We start from the raw sequence: 21,179 nt of genomic DNA, 5'->3' as shown, positions 1-21,179 counted from the left end.
ACTGTCAGCTGGACCATACTAACTCTCAAAAGTTGAAAGATGTTGATAGCTAAATTTTTGAGACATGGGTTGTCTAAGGCTATATTTCTTGTGCCAGATGGAGGAACAATAACAACCCAGTCTCCTTATTTTAGCACAATTCAAGCTTGGATTTCTGTTAGCCCAAGGGTATACCATATGTGTATGTGTATGTATAACAGAGAAAAATATAATTGACACCAATCCCCCCAAGAACAATAATGAGGGAAGTAAACATTCTGTTTTTTCACTCAAGGTATGCACCGGATAAGGTAAGTAACTCCTTTTTTTCCAGTGGCCTTACATCACAACTCACAGCGCATGTTGTGATGTAAAAATAAACACCCCTCAAAGGCTGTGATAGTCAAAGTGCTCGTCTGCCCCATTTTGCTTTGTTTGGCTGGTTATGAGTGAATTAAAAATACATACGGAATCTTCAGCATAGTTTGGTTAGTTTCGAAGTCAATTTTCTTCGCAACTAGTCCTTTTCACAGCTTACAAGAGTAGGGCAAACAGTGTGGTAGAATCCAGGAGGCCCATTTTTGAGTTGGCAGTGTTTAAAGACCTTTTGCTCATGCAGAAAGGGATGAATTTCAGCTTCAGTCTTCTAAAATAGTAGCATACAGAGTGGGTCTTGCTAAGCATTAATGCTTGCACTTTTATGAAATATAAGATTTTTTTTATCTTTAGCCAAGATGTTTCAAGAATGAGTAGTATCCTGTTTATACCTTGCATATTGTCTCTTGGTGATCTGAGAGGCAATATCTTCTCCATCTCCCAGATGTTTTCAATCTTGTTTCATAAGTGTATTTTATTTCTATATTAGCTTGAAAGAATATCAAGGCTAAGTGGGAGCAGAAGATATAAGCAGGGCAAGTCTGGCACTGATGATGTGTCAACTTGTGGTTGTAAGCTGTGAGAATGGCTTGTGTTTGGTTCTCTGTAGCTTTCTGGTCTCTGCACTCCAAAGGCAAGATCTCTAACCAACCCAAACCCAATGTGTACAAAGCGACTCACCAGAGGCTGATAATTTTCTCTACCTGCCCAACTGATCAAAATGCTTCCCTTGTAGGTAGGACAGATCCCATTCCTATCGTCGTCAAGTATGATGTCATGGGCATGGGGCGGATGGAAATGGAGGTAAGTGGACCGTCCTCTGCGTGCTTTCAGTGCAGGAGGATTAAATGTCAAAGCTTGGAAATATCTCTTAAAAACAATGTTACTTGTTATCTTTTCATCTGGATTGTTCTAATATCAGTGATGTCAACATTGCATTTTTGAACTGACAAATACCTTCAGCCATTACTTTGGAGTGCTATTTTTGCAGGGTCATTTTGGGGGTCTTTGGGGGGGTTATGGATTGCCTTAAAATACTCTTACAGAAAGAGTAGTAAGTGACAACTAACATAATAACACCAATGAAAATAGCACCAATGAAATGTGTTAGTCTATAAAGCAGTGGTCCCCAACCTTGGGCCTCCAGATGTTCTTGGACTTCAACTCCCAGAAATCCTGGCCAGCAGAAGTGGTGGTGAAGGCTTCTGGGAGTTGTAGTCCAAGAACATCTGGAGGCCCAAGGTTGGGGACCACTGCTATAAAGTACTGTTTTCAAGCTCTGACAGATTTCCTTGCACACTTTAGCGCAGATTTGGGCAAAATTGTGTCTTTAAGATGTATGATTAAGAATGATGAGAGTGACAGTCTGCATCAGAGGGACACCAGGTCAGGCACTTGCGCAAAATTGCGCTGCATCTAGGTTTTGGGAAAGGTTGCTCAGAATTGGTACTGTGCATAAACATGCAACATATAGAGGCAATGCTAGAACTAGATTAAGTTGTGTTTTCTAAATTGTATCTGAAGAACACAGCATACTTTTGTATGATCAATGCCATACTTGCCTTGCTTGTATGTTTTGTTCCTTCTTGGCATTGATACTCTTGAGCATGCTGGTGTAATGGTGGTTCTTTCCACTATTGTGGTACTATTGTTTTTCCTCTTTTGTTGATATTGTAGAGAAGGCAGCTTAGGGGGACATGGAGAGGCTTCAGAAATCATTATTTGTTTGGAAGGAGCTCTAAGCCTGTTAGAATTGTAGGTGGACTTAGAAGGGGATAAGAGAAATACCTATCTATGTAGTTCCTAATTAATTCATAAATTTTGTTTTTGCTACATATAATGATTGGCTGTAATATGTAGTAGAGTTATCCAGGGGCTAGGGCATTGTGATAGATCAGTGGTTCTTAACGTGGGCGATAATGCCCCCCAGGGGGCGATTTCATTTTTCAGGGGGGCGGTAGAACGAAAAGGGGCGGTGTGGGGGCGCTGGAGCAGAAGGGGGCGGTAGGGGGGCGCTGGAGCAAGCAAAACCTGTGAAGATGGCTGCAGCCTTTTTACAATGTGCATGAATATATATTTTCCTCCAATCTTAATTTAGTTTCAGAGTTTTCGTCTTGAAATTTTTAGTTCCTGCATTGCAGTTTGCTTTTATGCCCTTTTTATATTTCTTTTTGCGTCTTAAACTTCGCTTGAAACTAAATCATTAAATGATACTTTTGGGGGGCATTTCATTTTCTTGGAATTGAATTTTGTTTTCAGGGGTCATTGCATTTAAGTGTCTTAAATAAATAAATAAATAAATAAATAAATAAATAAATAAATAAATAAATAAATAAATAAATAAATAAATAAATAAATAAATAAGATATCATCACCGTGGGGAGGGGGGCGATGATAACTTCCTCAATGGCTCAAGGGGGCGTTTCTTTCAAAAAGGTTAAGAACCACTGTGATAGATGATTCCACCACTTTCAAAGTTCTGCTGACTGTCACTGAGTAGGGCAAGAGATGGTGGGTGTGTATCATTTTATTTTTTGATACTTAAAAAAGTACTCTCACTGAAACTAATGAGAAACAGGTTATCTATACTAGCTGAAGGTTAGCATAGGTGAAGGGCCTATTATAGGGGAGGCAGATTTTGAGGATCCAGGACCACCTTCAGTTTCCTGCATTTCAGACTCTACTGTTTATGGAGATCCTAGACCTATAAAGCTTTCTGTAATAGTACAAGGGGCCTCCACACTGGGTGCACTAGTGCACTGGAGAAGTTTTCTCCACTGGCAGAGGTTCTTTTTTTAAATTCATTCTAGTCCCTTCCACAGTCAACATGATTTAAGATTATTTGATTATTCACCAGTGTCTCTAGAGTTCAGAAACAACATGTCTCTGATTACCAATTGTTTCTGAAGAACCATATAGAAATGACAGAACACACAGAGCAGATTGTTTGCATGTGGAAGGTCTCAGGCTCATTCCCACACACTACCAGATCCCAAATGGCAGAACTCAAAGAAAGGCCTCTGCTGTGCATGGCCTCTGGCAGGCAGACAATGCTGTCTTCAAATAAGACAACTTAGTGCAGTCACACATTAGAGCAGGCTAAGTGATGAATAGTCTTCCATATGGCCCTCCAAGCATTCCTCATCATTGGCTCTGCTGGCTAGGGTTGCTGAGATCTGGAGTCCAACATGTAGAGAGCCACACTTTGCCCACCTTTTTGTTAGGTGGTGAACATAAAATTTGTTAAGAATATTGCTCACACAATATAGGAAATAAAGCTCCCTTTTTCTCTGTTGATATCTTATTTCCTGGCTCTTAGCTTCACTGCATCAAATTTCCTTGAAATAAAATCTTTTACTTGACACCAGTTATTCCCAGTAGGATTGCCTCAGAATGGAGAATTTAATAAATTACAATGTATTTAGTTTTCAGTTTAGGAATGAGTTGAGCTACAGTTGAGAGAAATTGGATGAACATTTACTATGTATGACATATTCTTGGCTGGTTGGACAAAGCATTATGTTTTTTACTGTCTCATTTTTCGCTTTTGGTTAATTAGCTTGATTATGCTGAAGATGCCACAGAAAGGAGGCGGGTCTTGGAAGTGGAGAAGGAAGATACTGAAGAACTGAGGCAGAAGTACAAGGTAGCCAAATTAACTTTTCCTGGGATAGCTGTATGAGGACTCACTGGGGATCTTGTACAATACAGTGGCTCTTCTTGCTTAAAACATCTTTATATGGACTTATTTGACTAATTATCCAGTATTTCTTATATAAACCAAGGATGGACAGGAACAAGACTGTGATCAATCAGCGAAGCCATCTCTGTATCTGAGAAGCATAAGCAAAAATGTCTTCATCCCCCTGTGCCAACTAGTTGCTCAGATTTTTGCAAAGAATCTTAGACTAAAATATGTCTACTTAATAATCTACAGTGATCTAGTGTACAGACTTGAGTGTGTTTAATACAGATTAGTTATTATCACAACTGTTAAGCAGTCATGATCATATCTTGCTTGGTAAACCTATGACATCAATGAACTGTAATGACCTCTTTGGGAAATAAAAAGAAAATGAAAAGACCTCCTAAGACTGAAGTCAGCTCACTTCTGGTCCTGCATCTATTACCTTTGGAGCAAGGATGAGTATGTACACAGGATCATTTTCTATACTGTTGACTTCCTTCTTTAGATCCCCCCTCAGTTCCTACTTCTCAGAAAAGCCTTGTCTGTTTAGATATCATCTGCTTGCTTCTTCATCTCTATGTGTTTTTCCTGCATCACAATCTCTGTAGTGTATTGGTTCCAGATACTTGAATAATTTTTGAACAGCACTTAAAACTCATATAGTTTTAAGAGTGTGTTAAGAAATAGTAGCTAAATAAAATTGTAGCAGTATAAAGTTAAATGCTTAATGAAAACATTTTTGGTGTACATGGTAGTTTCTTAAGGTGGTTTAACACACCTGAATGCTTTTTGTCATTCCAGGATTATGTGGACAAAGAAAAAGCTATTGCCAAGGCCCTTGAAGACCTTCGAGCTAATTTTTATTGTGAGCTGTGTGATAAGCAGTACCAAAAGCATCAAGAATTTGACAACCACATAAATTCCTATGATCATGCCCACAAACAGGTAAAAAGATAGGAAATCATAAGAGATAATAGTTCTCTTGTTTATGGTCTGTCAGTTGTAGCTTTCTCAGTACAGTACCATGAAATTTCTTTTCTTTATGTTTGTCTTTTTCCCTTTCGCTGAACCTCCAGCAGCAGTAACATCTTGGTGTCCTGCCCTGTGCCTTAGTAGGACTCACTTGCTGCTTGTGCCTGAATTTAATTCCAGTGTCAGAATGGACAGTGCATCACACAGAATTAAGAAAAACGAGATACATTTAGGTTCCAACATGTGCCTTATTTTTAAAGTAAGAAATGGGAGGGGAGTATTTGAGGTCATGATGATTAATTCACAATATAGGAAGAAGAGGTAGGCCACAATTACGTATCTGGGGAAAAACCAGCCTTACTGCAGTTTAAAATGTGTCCAGTGTGCACCATTTTAAGCTACAGTATGGCTTTTCTGTGGTCAGAGTAAGTGAGCCCTTTCAGTTGCTGCTCCCACCATCATACAACTGCCTGCCAGACAAACAACCCCTGCAGAGAAGGAAGAGCTATCTTGCTCTGGCCAATCACAGAGAAAGCCCTACTGTTGCCACTCAAAGGGAGAAGATCGGAACTCTCGCATCCCACCTTTTCGTGGGGTGGGGTGGGGAAGAAGGCATCGTACTCACACATCCTTTTTTTTAATTGCAAGGAATTGCATTGAAACAGCGGTTTTGTGTTTTAAGTGGTTTTGCCCTTGTTTGCTTCTAAAAAGGTAAAGGTTCCCCTTGACAGTTTGTCCAGTCATGTCCGACTCTAGGCGGCGGTGCTCATCTCCGTTTCCAACCCATAGAGCTAGCGTTTGTCTGCAGATAATCCTCCGTGGTCACATGGCCAGCGTAACTAGACACGGAACACCGTTTACCTTCCCACCGAGGTGGTACCTATTTATCTACTTGCATTTTTGCATTTTGCATGCTTTCGAACCACTAGGTTGGCAGGAACTGGGACAAGCGACGAGGGCTGACTCTGTCGCATGGATTCAATCTTACAATTGCAGGTCTTCTGACCTTGCAGCACAGAGGCTTCAGCAGTTTAACCTGTAGCACCACATCCCTGTTTGCTTGTAATACATAGTAAAAATGTTTGTTGTGGATTGTAGCAAATGTGTAGCTTAGGACAGAAAGAGACAGAATAATAGTAGGAAGCATTTTTGAATAATGAAGTCTACTGTCACTCCAGTGTATACTGAGTCAATATGAGAAACTGCCAGATTAGTCCTCAGTCAGCCTACACAATAGCTATAAAATGTGTTATGGTAAAATGATTTAAGTACATTGGCAGCTGCTTAGATAGCAACAAACTATGAGACTGTCAAGATCTCAAGTTTTGTAATATGTCATTTTTCTTGAACTGCCAGCTGGTGTAAGAATATGTCCAGAACTTTGATCGAGCCTAGATTAATAGTTAAGTGCAGGCTAACCTAGGAAAAACATGTGCAGTGAAGCCATAAGTTACTCTTCCTGACATCCTGCATGATTACGCCTGTTGTTCAGGATTGATTCCAGGCATTGAGAGGGTGACTAGTTTCCCATTTGCTTGGAGGAAATAATATCTTCCTCTGCACAAGCAATTTGCCAATGCTACCAGTCAACCTGCCAAGTGACAAAACAGTTCAAGACAGAAAGATACATCTGAATGGGCTTGTAATTTGTTTGTGTATATCAGTAAACCGGAGTTTAGTGTGAAGGCACGGTTTTTCTACACACACATATCTTGTTTGAGTATAAATAGGAATCTTAGAGACCATGGATTGGTTGTGTACAGTTTATAAAAAATAGGTTTTCATAGTATGTTGTGTTCAACAAGAATATTTTTTGAAGACTTAGAAGATATTCATAGTGACCTACTCAGACCTGCTAGAGGGTTTTTTGGTTGTGTGCTTCACTCTTACAGAAGATGAATGAACAGTGTCTTCTACTTGCAGGACAGAAAAGAGAAGGCCAGCTTGGCCTCCCATGGGGAGAGAGGTCCAGAGTCTGGGAACAGCAACAGAGAAGCCATATCCCATGTCCCTACCAAACATGTATGTGAGGGTAGTGGGACAGAGAGAAAGCCCTCTCCTGATGATCTTAACACGCAGGATATGGTCTTTTAGACAGCTTGGATCCAAGCCATTTAGGGCTTTATGGTTAAAACCAGCATTTGAATTATGCCCAGAAGCAGATAGGTAGCCAGTTAAGCTGCTATAACAGGGGAGTTGTATGTCCCCTCTAACCAGCCCTAATTAAAAATTTGGCTGTAACATTTTGGACCTGCTGGAGTTTCTTTTCAAAGACAGCACCATGTAGAACATGTTACAGTAATCCAACCGAGATGTAACTAAGACGTGTCACCATGGCCAGATCAGACCTCTCAAGGAACAGGTGCAGCTGCTGCACTGGTTTTAACTTTGCAGATGCACTCCTGGCCACCACCTGGGCATTCAGGCTCAGAGATGAATCTAGAAGCACTCACAAGCTGTGTATTTTTGTGAGGGGGTGTAAACCCATCCAGCACAGGCCAGAACCCTATTCTTTGATCTGCCTTTCAGCTGACGAGGAGCACCTCTGTCTTGTCCAGATTAAATTCAGTTTATTCACACTCGTCTAGTCCGTTACTGACTCCAGACACTAATCTAGAACTGAAACAGAATTAGACGGAAAGGAGAAATAGAGTTGGGTGTCATCTATATACCGGTGACACTGAACCCCAAAACCATAGACAACCTATCCCAATGGTTTCATGTAGAGGCTAAATAGCATAGGGGACAAAACAACCCCGAGAGACCTACAAGCTAATGACCAGGGTGTCAAACAGGAGTCCCCAGCACCACCTTCTGAATTCTCCCCTCCAGGAAGGGCCAGAGCCATCATAAAACTGTCTCTAAGGTTTTATTTTAAGGAGATGGCTCATAAGGAAACCATGGTCAATGGTATCAAAAGTGGCTGAGACAGGGACACACACTCCTCCTGTCCAGTTCCTGGTGTAGGTTATCCACCAAGATGACCAGAGCAGGCTCCATCCCATGACCAGACCTTAAGCCAGATTGAAATGGATCTAGATAATCTGTCTCATCCAGGAACCCTACTGCTGCTCGCTTTAACACCTTGCCTAAGAATGGAATACAGTGGTGCCTCGCATTACGATGTTAATTCGTTCCAGCGAAATTGCTGTAGAACGAAAACATCGTAAAGCGAAATTAAAAAGCCCATAGAAACGCATTAAAACTAAGATCATGGCCACTGGTCCCATCACCTCCTGGGAAATAGAAGGGGAAAATATGGAGGCAGTGACAGATTTTACCTTCTTGGGCTCCATGATTACTGCAGATGGAGACAGCAGCCACGAAATTAAAAGACGCCTGCTTCTTGGGAGGAAAGCGATGACAAATCTTGATAGCATCTTAAAAAGCAGAGACATCACCTTGTCAACAAAAGTCCGAATAGTCAAAGCTATGGTTTTTCCTGTTGTGATGTATGGAAGTGAGAGCTGGACCATAAAGAAAGAAAGCAGACCGCCGAAGAATTGATGCCTTTGAATTGTGGTGCTGAAGGAGGCTCTTGAGAATCCCCTGGACTGCAAGGAGAACAAACCTATCAATTCTAAAGGAAATCAACCCTGAGTGCTCACTGGAAGGACAGATCCTGAAGCTGAGGCTCCAGTATTTTGGCCATCTCATGAGAAGAGAAGACGCCTTGGAAAAAACCTTGATGTTGGGAAAGTGTGATGGCAAGAGGAGAAGGGGACGACTGAGGATGAGATGGCTGGACAGTGTCTGCGAAGCAACCAACATGAATTTGACACAACTCCGGGAGGCAGTGAAAGATAGGAGGGCCTGGCGTGCTCTGGTCCATGGGCTCACGAAGAGTCGGACACAACTAAACTACTACTACTATGGGCTGGAAACTCACCATCCAGTGAAGATCCTCCATAGCGCAGCCATTTTCACTGCCCGTGCAGTGAGGAATCCGTCCCAGAAAACAGTGGGCGGCCATTTTTTTAAACCCCGTGGCCATTTTGAAACCGCCGGTCAGCTGTAGGAAAATCGTCGTTTTGCGAGAATCGGTTCCCGAAGCAGGGAACCGATCATTGCAAAGCGAAAAAATCCCATAAGAAACATTCTTTTGCTATCGCTTTTGCGATCACAAAAACTTCATCGTTATGCGATTTCATCGTAAAACGGAGTGCTCGTTTTGCGAGGCAGCACTGTATTAGAGTCTGGTTGGTAATTATCTAATATCATGAGAGCTAAGGAAGGTTTTTTTCAGCAATGCTTCAAGCATGCTGGGATCCTACCCTGTTGCAAGGAGGCATTCACCACTCTTCATACCCATTCGACCAGTACTTCCAGCTTTTATAAGTCAAGAAAGGCAAGGGTCCAGTAGACATGTGGCAGTCTTCACCTCTCCAAGGGATTTGTCCATATCATTAGTCAGAAAAAGCATATACAGATCTCTGGCTTCATATTAGGGATGTTGCTTGTGCTTTATAGACAGGAGGATGGTACTTGGCAATCTCTGCTCTCTTCTTTTGCAGGAGCACTATCTTGGAAAAGGGAATATTGCACGTAATGTAGAGGTTGTATTTATTTGTCTGCTGACCTGTATCTTTATTTCATGAGAATTCAGAATGGAAAGAAACAGCAAAATTCAAGTCTTAATTGTAAATATTCTGACAGGGAACATGTAAAGCATATATTTCAGTCTTTTTTTAAAAAACATTTTATTAGTTTTTCACTCTATCTACATTTGATTTGTGCTTGTCAAACATCGTGTCACATGATTTGCTTACAATTATTTGTTTTTTACATCTCAGTGTCTTCCCAGTTGTCCCCCCAAATTCCAGACATCTTTCAAACATTCAGACCATTCATGTACGTATTTTAGTATATAATATGGCTACTATCATAATATTACTTTCATAGTGTACAATATTCTCAAGGTCTTCTAATAACATTCTTAATAAAAGTAGTTCCAGATCCATGCCCCAACCTTATATCTAGTTTAATTTACCTAAAATGAAAACCCACCAAATTACATATTTACCCTGGTTAGAGCTCCCTTATTTCGATTTAATTCTCCTTTTTAATATAAAGGATATGCTCTTTACAATTCCCGAAGTTAAATATATGCATGTTTTTCAACATTAAGGGGCCCCTTCCTATTTTTCCCCTTTTCATCTTTCTAAGTAATTCCCTCTCTTATTTCTCTTTTTTCACTTTTTGTTTCTGTCTCTCTAAGCATTCTGCCATCTTTCATGCCATCTGAAACCATTTTGTGCATCTGATTTATCTCCACTAGATCTTTATGCACTTGGTCTACCTTCATTCAATCTTCTTTTTAAATTAATTTTGCTGATTTTCTCCCCTTGTCTTCCCTTAATACTCTCCTTGGATCCAAGATTGAAGTTGTTTCTCTTAGGTTTTTCCCATTAATTTCCTCCAGCTCCTCTTTTGATTAGCATACATCATCCGGTACAATCTCTTTTTCTTCTTCAATATTCAATGTCTCTTGTTGACTATAATTCTGCAGATGTTCATTGAATAATTTTGCCTCTTGGTAGTGGGAGCTCACTAGTATTGTTTGAAGGGTAGATTTTGTTTCATCCCAAAATTGTCCTTGTTGTGCCATTCTGTTCCAGCTGCCCAAGAGCTTAAGCCAAGATTCAAAGCCCCCAAGTCTCACAGTCCAGTTCAATGATTGTATCTGTGTCCTAATTGATCCCTGGCAAATTGATGCCAGCTAAACAGATATTCCAAGTCTCCAGAGTCTGTTCAAAGAGTCTGCTTTTGCTAAATAGGCCTAAACCAAAATTTAAACCCCCAAAGTACCAAGGTACAATGCAGTGGCTGTATCTGCGGCCTGATGGCCTAATTCCCACAGGTTTACGCCAGCTAGTCAAACACAAACACTTCCAGCTCCCAGGGCAGTTTCAGAGGATCTACTTTGGCCAAATAGGCCTGAACCGAGGTTCAAAGCCCCCAAATATCACAGTCTAATTCAGTGTTTGTATCCATGTCCTGGTAGCCCAGTTCCTGCAATTCTGCATCGGCCAAAACTGAAATTCCAAATCCCTGGAGGTGGTTCCAAAAAGTTCACTTTGGCCCAATATACTACAGTGGTGCCTCGCATTACGATGTTAATTTGTTCCAGCGAAATCGCTGTAGAACGAAAACGTAATGCGAAAATAAAAAGCCCATTGAAACGCATTGAAACTCCTTCAATGCATTCCAATAGGCTGGAAACTCACTGTCCGGCGAAGATCCTCCATAGGGCAGCCATTTTCGGTGCCTTTGCAGCGAGGAATCCGTACCAGAAAACAGCGGGGAGCCATTTTATTTACCCGGCAGCCATTTTGAAACCGCCGATCAGCTGTCCAAAAATCGTCATTTTGCAAAGAATCTGTTCCTGAAGCAGGGAACCGATCATCACAAAGCGAAAAACCCCTATTTAGACCATCGTTTTGTGATCGCAAAAAGATCGTCGTAATGCGGTTTCGTCATAATGCGGGGAAATCATAAAGCGAGGCACTACTGTAATTCCCAAAGTACAGTTTAAAAAGATCCACTTTAGAGTTAATTTGTCTATGTTCCAGCCAGGCATGAAAAAATCGAAAGGAAATAAAAAACAGGTTTCCAAGCTTTAAACAGCAGTAGAGTGCTCAAGGTCACTGTTCTGGGCATAATGCCAAAAGACTTCAAGTAGTCAAAACATAAGTTAAGTCCAGACTTAACTAGTAATAACTTACGAGAAAATTTCTCAAGATTTATAACGCCAAATTATAATATTCTTAAAGTATATTTTAAATGTATTGAAATGCGTAGTTAATATCCCATTAATCTTTAATTATTTTCTTTGCATCAACTATGGTGAGATTGATAGAAGGTTCTTTTTTCTATATATAGGAATTGTCTTCTCCAGGGGTAATCATAAGCAATTAGTTGTAAAAATTTATCTCACCCGATAGTAACACTGATGTTGAATAGCTGATTGTTGCTTCTCTTTTTGCCGGCTGCTGACAGCTTGCAAGCAAGCTTCCTGCTTGTTTCTGCCCATTGGCTGATTAGGGAGTTTCCTGGATCAAATGGGGATGACCGCCATTCCCCCCCCCCATGATCAACAGGCTTCCCCCCCAGTTCACCATGTCTTCGGGGTGGTTTTGACACTCTGGAGTGTCCCAAACAGGTCAGAATTCAGCCCAGGGAACAGAGCTCTGTCCTCCTGCTGCTGTCTCGTCGCGGCGTCAAGCCGGTCTCCGCATATATTTCAGTCTGATGATACAGTGGACTCTTTTTCTTTCTGACACATTCACCTGACTATGAATTAACAGCTTGAACCAGTCTGTGTTGATTCTAGAATTCAGTGGGCCTTGGTTTGTGATATGTCAGCATAAAGTTGCAGCCCAAGAATTCGGTCTCATGTGCAGGGCTCAGTCATTTATTTCTGCATATTTTTCAGCTTTTCCAGGTTTTGGTGTTTGTGGAGTTCTGTACAAATTGCTCTTTCCCTTTAAGCAAAATATTCCTGTTTCTGACTCACCTTTTAAAATTAATTTTTGAATGCAGCTTACAAAAGAACACCCCATAAATAACATCAAAATCACAGTGGGTAACACAACAGTATTAAAAACCAAGATATAAGTTATGAAACAGTAGGAATCAGCTACAGAATGCCTGATAGATTAACAAGATTTCCAGTATGTGTCTGTGAATAGAACAGGTGGAACCTCGATGAACCTCCTGATAGACGAAAGCCCCCAAGTATCCCTCCATACATTCACTACACAACTACATTTTTCTCACTTTGCCACCACACAAAGGCCTAGCTCCTTTAAGGAGAGAGCATGCTTAAAACAAAACAAAACAGCCCAGTGAACAAAGTATTTGTTTTCATCATTCTTCTGTCTTTCCCGGAAAAGTTGGGGAAGTGGTCATAGCTCTGTCTTCTGCCTCCATGCATTCAGTTTAACAGTTTAACAAATCATTAGACTTGCCGTGGCTGGGCTTCTAGAGAAAAAGTTCCAAGGCGGGATGGAATTGCATATAAATCCCTCTGCAGTGTATTACTTACTCCCTCTGCTGGGATCTTGCTCTACTTGCATATTTGTCAAATGGATGTGCTTTTGAAGAATATTTCCCCTTAATTCAAAAACACAAATACTTTTGCTTCTTTTGCTGCTCCCAGAGAACCAGTGGGAGAAGGGAGTTTTCTCTTTTGGTGCACTGGCAAGAAAAATGGTTGAGCCCTGAATGAGTTACACATTTATCATTTTTTAAAATTTTTAATGTGAGAGTCACTTCAGGGCTTTTGACAATTTTCTTTTAAAGGCTGATAGTTTCTAGCACTTACTTGGAAACATGGTAGAATCAGACTTTTTGGCTAATAGTAAGATACCTGTTTTCCTGAAAATAAAACCTAACCTGAAAATAAGCCCTAGTATGATTTTGCAGGATGCTCGTAATATAAGCCGTACCCCAAAAATAAGCCCTAGTTAAGTGAAAACCCGCCCTACACCATTGTGCAGCAACAAGAAGATGACATTACTGTAAAATAAAGCATCCCCTGAAAATAAGCCCTAATGCGTTTTTGGAGCAAAAATTAATATAAGACCCTGTCTTATTTTCAGGGAAACACGGTACCGTATTTTTTGCTCCATAAGACGCACCGGACCTTACGACGCACATAATTTTTAGAGGAGGAAAAATATATTCTGAACCAAATAGTGTAATAAAATATTTAATAAACTATAACAGAATAACATTTGAACCATGTAAAGTGAACAGCAGTAAACAGTGGCATTAAGAACCATTACCACTGTTATTAACAAATGGAGAGACTTAAAGCTTTGTGTACTCTAGTTTATGTACCATAAATTTTTGTACCATAAATTTAATTCAAGTACATGTAGACCATTATCAGCCAGTGATAAGACCTTGTAACACACAGCCCTGCTCTCACCTGTCCGTCACAGCTGGGCAGTGGAACATCAGCCAATGAGGGTACGGAGGGTGGTGCAGGAGGGGGAGGAGCTGAAATATAAAAGGGTGTGTGTGAGGTGTGAGAGAGGAAGAAGAGATATTGATAGATTGAGAGTTAGAGACTTAGTGATTAGCATGTTTGAAGGCCTGTGAGCCAAAATAGTCAGTGAGGAAAAGTCTGTGTGATTTAATGAATGAGAAACAGTGATTTACAACTTGGTTACCTACCTGTGATTTACTCATTTTGTTTTATTATATCAATAAACAAGTTTTGTTTTGGAAGAAACACTTGTCCTTTTTAAATATTGATTATAATTGGTGGCAGCAGTTGAAGAGGAAAAGTAGTGAGCACTCCTGGAGGCCTGAGTAAGCAGAGGCTTCAGAGTGGCCCGCTACAGACCTATACCATGCTACCTATATTTTACATTTCCTTTCATCCACCTCCTCCCCATGGTTATAGAAATGTCTCAATGACAGATGAGATTGTTGTGCAACTCTGCCCATCTACAGCTCAAGCCTATATTAAGTTAGAAATGGTTTGTCTGATTTGGCACTGCATTGACAGGTCCCTTTTAGTTCTGTGGAGGATAAATAGTGGAATTCAACTATTTAACAGCTGGTTTTCCTTATTTACTTTAGGTTATGCAAAAGAACAGCAACACAAAGCTTAACCCATTCACCAGCAGTAGCACATGCTCAGCATAAGACCAAATCTCGGGTTTCTGACATAATTGAACATTTATAGCATGCAAGGCACAATGTTCTTGACGAGCCAAAAAAAAAAAAACTGAATACAAACTATAGTAGCTGAAATCAGGAAGCAGGTACTGTAATCCAGTTAGAAGTCACAAGGCACAGTTCGTTTCCTTGCTGCAACACCCTTTGGAAATACATTCTCTAATAGATGCCCAGAACTAGTTGAAAAGTTTGCAAGTCGAATCCAAATTTCTCATAAGAATGCATTGAAAATTAATTAATGCATTCTTATGTGAAAAAAAAGTTCAGAAACTTTTAAAAAATTAAAAGAAAGTCACTTACCAGGTACTGTAGACTGAGCCCAGCTCTTCACAGTGCCTTGGTAGACCCCAGAACAGTCAAAAAAGAGCCCCAAACAGCTAAAAGCCAGCAGGCAGCCGGCAGCCATTTTGTGCTCTTCTCCGCTCCTGACCCCTCCCCTCTCCCCACCTAAACAGCTGATCGGCGCTGGACTGAAACGCTTCCCAGGCAGGCAGGTTTCAATTCAAACGGAGCACCTTTTCACCCAAGCACAGTTTAAGCCAAAAGAAGCAGCTTTTAAAGAAAAGCAAGCAGATTTTTAAGGCAAGCATGAACGTTTCTACACAAGCAGGTTTCAACTCAAACGGAGCACCTTTTCACCCAAGCACGGTTTAACCCAAAACAAGCAGCTTTAAAACTAAATTTTACATTTTTAAATGACAGTACCAGGCAGTCCCAGGTCTCTCTCCCAGCTCTCTAACTGCTTGTACTAGCAAGGAAGCAGACAAGCAGCTTCTTCACTAACTGAAAGTTTGAATTTCCCCGCTTTCCCTGCCTTCCCCGCATATTAGGTATGCTAATATCTGTGCACTGGAGGATTGTGGGAGGAACATTCCAGCCCCTGATGGAGGTCTTGTGGGGCACCCCAAAACACCTCTTGGCCTCTTTCAGGACTGGGGCTGTGCAGCTCTGCTCTGATCAGGAGGTGCAGCCAGGGGGGTCACCATGCCTTTGGGGGATAGGGCACAGAAAGGGGAAGAATTTTCAGGGCCCATTCTAACTCATATCTGGCAGGGGAGATATCATTATTGTAAAAGTGGTTTTCCCTGGGTAAGGCTCATCTATTGCACTTTGGATGTGCTGACTCCTGTGATTTCCCCAATTGTGGGAAAATCAACTGCCTAAGTGGGGGACTGTGTTTATGGTTTCCCCTGGTCTTTCTAGAATCACCCTTTCCCCTTTGGTCCTTGGCTGTTTTCACTGCCTGCTGCCATAGGCCTGTTGGCCTTGCTGGTTTTCCAGGTGGGATGCAGAAAGCAGATCCTGGAAAGCTAGCAGTGCAGTATGGTGAGGTCCAGACAGCAAGCAGTCTCTGGTGGCAGTTCAGAGGCCTCCCAGCATGGCAGTGGGAGGCTTCTGGGTGGTGGTGGTGGCTGAACCTTTTTTTACTGTATTTACTCCATAAGGCACACATACTTTCTCCCCCTCTATGGGGGGGGAGTGCATCTTATGGAGCGAAAAATACGGTAATTCTTTTTGACTCCCTGTGCTCAGAAGTTATTTCAAAATAGAAGAAAGGATAGCTACGTTTTCAGGAATCAGGTGTCCTCCTGCACCTCAAAAACTAACAGCTTTGTGGCACAACCATTTGTAGGATGAATTATGCTTCTCAGATGCAGTTTGCAAGCTTACACCACTAATGCAGTACCTACAGGATTTGAAAGAGCTGTACTCTGAAGGCCTATTTTTCTTTGTGTGTGTTTTTTTTAAGGATTCATGGTGGAACCAGAGTTTGAGCATTCTTCATTCAAGATTCTCAGAGCAGAGTGCAAAAAGTTACTTTTAAGAAGAATGAATAATAAATTTATCCATAGTTGAACAGTGGTAGAATGATGCTCTGGGACCTCCAAGGATCATCCTGCCTCTGCCAAAGTGGCAGCAAGGCATTATATTCCTAACTTGTAGAGGGCTTTATAGATCAGGCCCAGAATTTTGAATTAGTCTGGTAGGTAGTGAAAAAGCTCTGACAGTGATTTTAATGTTCCATATAATTGGCTCCAGTCATTAGTCTGGCCCCAGTGTTCTGGACTAGGTGAAGTTTCTGGACACTTGTAAGAGACAGCCCATTTCAACGTCAGCAGATTACAGTAGTTTTACCATTCTGTTTTTAATAAGTTACTGTAAGTACAAATACTTCATGAACAAATGTGATTTCTTCTATGATATCAGTGCAGGTTACAAATATTTCACACTTTTATTGTGTTCATAGTTGTGACAAATTTGATACCTTGCTTTGAACCTTTCCATCACAGAGCCTCTCCATACTTAGCTAAGCTCCTATTGTGAGAGGGAGAATGTGGCATTTATGTGGTTTCTAGTCTGTTTTGCAACCCACCCACCCCAATCTGGATTTGTTTTGTGAACAGTAATGAGGAGGAAGACAGAATTGTGCTTCCAGGGTGGTGATTCTTCTCTACAATAAGCTCACCTTCCCGTGTTGTTTCATCACAGAAAATCACTCGGGTTGCCTGGGAAGGTCTGTAGGATGGGACACAGCTATTGAGACCCTCCACATTTCTCAGTTTGGTCTTTACTGTATGACATGACCAGAGCTATCTGTACTCTGTGGTAGAAATAGTTGCTGACTGCAAAATGCAGTGCTTTGAAACCTTTAAATTGGAGAAGCTTGAAAGTCCCAAGTGGTGGCAGGAGTACTAGTAGTATTGCAGTGGGGAATCAAAGGACAAATACAGTGCTCCGCTTTGCCTTTTTAACTTTTTCTTGCAGAATATAATGAATACGGGTTGCTAAAATGTATTTTTCTTCGTGCCAGATTTGAATTATTTTGAGGATTTTTAGCTGAGAATATAAATAGCCCTGTTAACCGTGTTTGACTCTTAACAAGCATACAAAGTGCTTTGTTCCAAGAGAACTAATTTTATAATGAAATGCACTCATAGCCTGCCTACTGAAGCTTAAGTCTTTCCCCCACACCAAAAGGTTCTCTTGTATTTAACAAGAGCAAGCCCTATAATCATGTCACAGTTCACACCAAACCTCTACAGATGAACAGAACTTGAAGTGTTTTTTTTTTCATTCCCTACAGCTTGTCAAAGTACGGAGCAAAAAAGCATCCTCCTTGTGCATCATTAAAAATAGGGTATAATTTTCTTTTCTTCAGGAGTGGAGCTTTGTCTTGTGTTCAAGGATTATTAAAAGAACTTTTGCTACTGTTTCCCACTCTGCTGTTGGTCTTGTTCGTTCTCAAGAAGATCTGGTTTTTCCTGGTGTTTGTGTCTATGTTCTTAAAATAGGACAAATAAAGTGGCATTGAGTGGAGTGGCATTCTGAGCTCTCTAGCTATAGATATTATGGAATGGTAAATTTGTAAGTTCTGTCTGCTCTTTCAGGCCCTTTTCAAGCTTATTGTATTTATTAATTTATTTGAGATATTTCCATACCAGCACTCATATGAAAATGTTCTAATATATTAAAAGAGCAGTTCGTAGATTTATACAGCTGTCACATTGAACTCACTGTGTTATTCAGAGTACATGTGCAAAATCAATTTTTATTAATTTGTTTATACATTTACAATGTGTACCACCAAACTGAACTAAATTTATTAAATTATTTTTAACGTTCCACCAGAGAACTTTGGGAATTGTTTTGTAGGAAAGAGCCTAAAATTTCCTAAATTCTAGTTATGTCAACATATATCAACCCACCAGTCACCTTGCGTCACTTTTTCAAATGCCCTGTAAATTCTCCTTTCAAAGAGTGCCTTCTTGTTCCTACAATTATTTCTTTGCATTTTTAAAGCCCTCCTTTCTACTCATGCCAGCTTCACAGTATTAATTTTGAATATGTACTGATAAACTCTACCTTTTCTTAGTGAATTGTCAAGATTTCCCTAGTGTTCGTTTGGTCCTCTTGAAAACTTTGAAGCAATTTCATTTCCAGTACAGCATCTGCAACCAGGTGCTTCCAAATGTATCTTTTTTTCTTTCCTTTCTACTCTTTGTGTGTGTGCTCCAAGCATGCCTCATGATATTTTATTGTCAACTGCTACAATGAAAGCAAATTACTGGAACCAGGTCTTGAGAATGAGTTTGTTCCTTGCATTCCACATATGTATGTCCTTTACACAAACTTAACATGCTTGTAGCTATCTTTGTTCATATACATTCATGGCCAAAAGTATTGGCACCCTTGCAATTCTGTCAGGTAATGCAACCCTTCTCTCAGAAAATTGCTGCAGTTGCAAATGTTTTGGTACTCACATGCTCATTTCTTTGGTTTGCGTTGGAACAACACACAAAAAAACAGAGAAGTAAAATCTGATACAGTTCCACACAGAAACCCAAAAATGCACTGGCCAAAATTATTGGCACCCTTAACGTAATGTTTGGTAGCACTCCCTTTGGAAAAAATAACTGAAATCAATTGCTTCCTGTAACCATGAATGAGTTTCTTACACCTCTCTACTGGAATGTTGGACCACTCTTCTTTTGCAAACTGCTCCAGGGCCTTCAGATTTGAAGGATGACTTCTCCCAACTGCTGTTTGGAGATCTCTCCACAGGTGTTCTATGGGATACAGATCTGGACTCGTTGCTGGCTATCTCAGAACTCTCCAGTGCTTTGTTTGTAACCATTTCTAAGTGCTTTTTAAAGTGTGCTTCGGGTCATTGTCCTGCTGGAAGACCCATGACCTCTGGTGGAGAGGCAACTTTCTGACACTGGCCACTATGTTGCACCTCAAAATTCTTTGGTAATCATCAGATTTCATGATACCATTCACACAGTAAAGGCATCCAGTGCCAGAAGCAGCAAAGCAACCCCAAAACATCTTTGAAACTCCACCATGTTTGACTGTAGGGACTGTGTTCTTTTCTTTGAATGCCTCATTTCTTCTTCTGTAAAAAGTGCCATGATGTCCTTGACTAAAAAGCTCTGCTTTTATCTGTCCACAGTATGTTCTCCCAGAAGGAATGTGATTTTGTCACATACTGTATGTTTTGGCATATCCCAGTCTTCCTTTTTTATGCCTTTGTGTCAGCAGTGATGTCCTCCTGGTCTCCTACGATAACGTCCCTTTCCATTCAGATGGTGACGGATAGTGCGAGCTGACACTGTTGTACCCTGTGTCTGAATATCAGCTTGAATTTGTTGAGAAGATAATCTGTGTTCTGTGTCCTCCATTCGAACAATCCTTCGTTGTAATTTTCAGTAATTTTGCTCTTCTGTCTACATCCAGAGAGGTTAGCTACAGTGCCATGGGCTGTAAACCTCTTGATGATATTGTGCACAGTGGACACAGGAACATTAAGATCTCTAAAGATGGACTTGTAGCCTTGAGATTGTCAATGTTTTTTCACAATTTTTTCTCTCAAATCCACAGCCAACTCTTTACACTTCATTCTTTTCTCCATGCTCAGTGTCACACGTAACACAAAGGTTGAGTCAACTTTTCTCCATCCTAACAGGTTGCAAGTGTCATTACTATATTGCCCACACCTCTTACTTGCGACAGGTGTGTCTAAATACAAATTAAAGGAGCATCACATGCTTGACAAGCAATTATTTCTTACAATTTAGACAGGGTGGCAATAATTTTGGCCAGTGCATTTTTGGGTTTTTGTGTGAGATTGTATCAGATTTGATTTTTCTTCTCTGTTTTTTCTGTTGTTCCAACGCAAACCAAAGAAATGAACATGTGAGTACCAAAACATTTGCAACTGCAACAATTTTCTGAGAGAAGGCTTGCATTTTCTGACAGAATTGCAAGGTTGCCAATATTTTTGGCCATGACTGTATGTGTGACAGTGTTGTTGTGCATTTTGCTCTTCTTCCTTGGCTCTGAGTTTAATGAGACAATAAACTTATAATATCTTGCTAAATTAGAAGAATCTGTCATTACCTCTCATATTTCATTATATTTTAAATTGTGCTCTTCCACTAGACTAATACTGAGTTTAACCATATTCTAAACTAGGGGTGCAAATTCAGTCATGTACCAAATTCACAGCTTGTGTATGGTATACCAAGTTTTCTTAAAAGGAGTGTGTTAGTTGTAGCTCTGAGTCACAACTTTGATTTCTTCCCTGCTGTTTGCTTTAAATGTGAGCATACCCTATATTGATGATTAAAGGGTGAACTACCATCACTGGTGAGTGCATCTTTAAAGCTGATATGTGCTAAACCTGAACACGGTACTAAATGTAAGCAATTGTTGTGCCACTAAATGTAACCAAACAACTTAGCTCTGTTTTTCAAGCAAGATCCCCAATGCAATGTTTCATTAGATATAATTTTGCAAGTAGGTTTTTCAAAAAATACAACAAATTCAGCTCTTTGGTGTCTTGCTCCAGTCATCTTAGAATAATTAAACTGTAGAGTTGGAAGAAATCACAACCCTCTCTCCTGAAATATCCTGTGAAAGTAGAAAATCCACATATAAAGCATCTCTGATAAATGGCCATTCATCCTTT

The 21,179-nt window shown here is 40.5% G+C and overlaps 1 protein-coding gene and 1 pseudogene across 10 annotated transcripts in view; both read left to right on the top strand.

Annotated features, from left to right (window-relative positions):
* GPATCH8 (G-patch domain containing 8) overlaps positions 1-21,179 on the top strand; it is a 103,839-nt gene that overhangs the window by 73,635 nt on the left and 9,025 nt on the right. For 9 of the 10 annotated variants that reach the window (XM_020798043.3, XM_078377790.1, XM_078377794.1 and 6 more), the window contains 3 exons: positions 1,091-1,158; positions 3,914-4,000; positions 4,844-4,987. In XM_020798043.3, coding sequence (XP_020653702.3) covers positions 1,091-1,158; positions 3,914-4,000; positions 4,844-4,987 — 299 coding nt within the window. Of the gene's footprint in view, positions 1-273; positions 291-1,090; positions 1,159-3,913; positions 4,001-4,843; positions 4,988-21,179 lie in introns of those variants that run through there. The other variant, XM_078377797.1, reaches the window with a different exon arrangement.
* Positions 15,746-15,900, top strand: LOC140701499 (U1 spliceosomal RNA; annotated as a pseudogene).

The sequence above is a fragment of the Pogona vitticeps genome, chromosome 6 (genome assembly GCF_051106095.1).
Source record: "Pogona vitticeps strain Pit_001003342236 chromosome 6, PviZW2.1, whole genome shotgun sequence".
NCBI lineage: Eukaryota > Metazoa > Chordata > Lepidosauria > Squamata > Agamidae > Pogona > Pogona vitticeps.
This window is presented reverse-complemented; position numbering and strand designations above follow the sequence as displayed.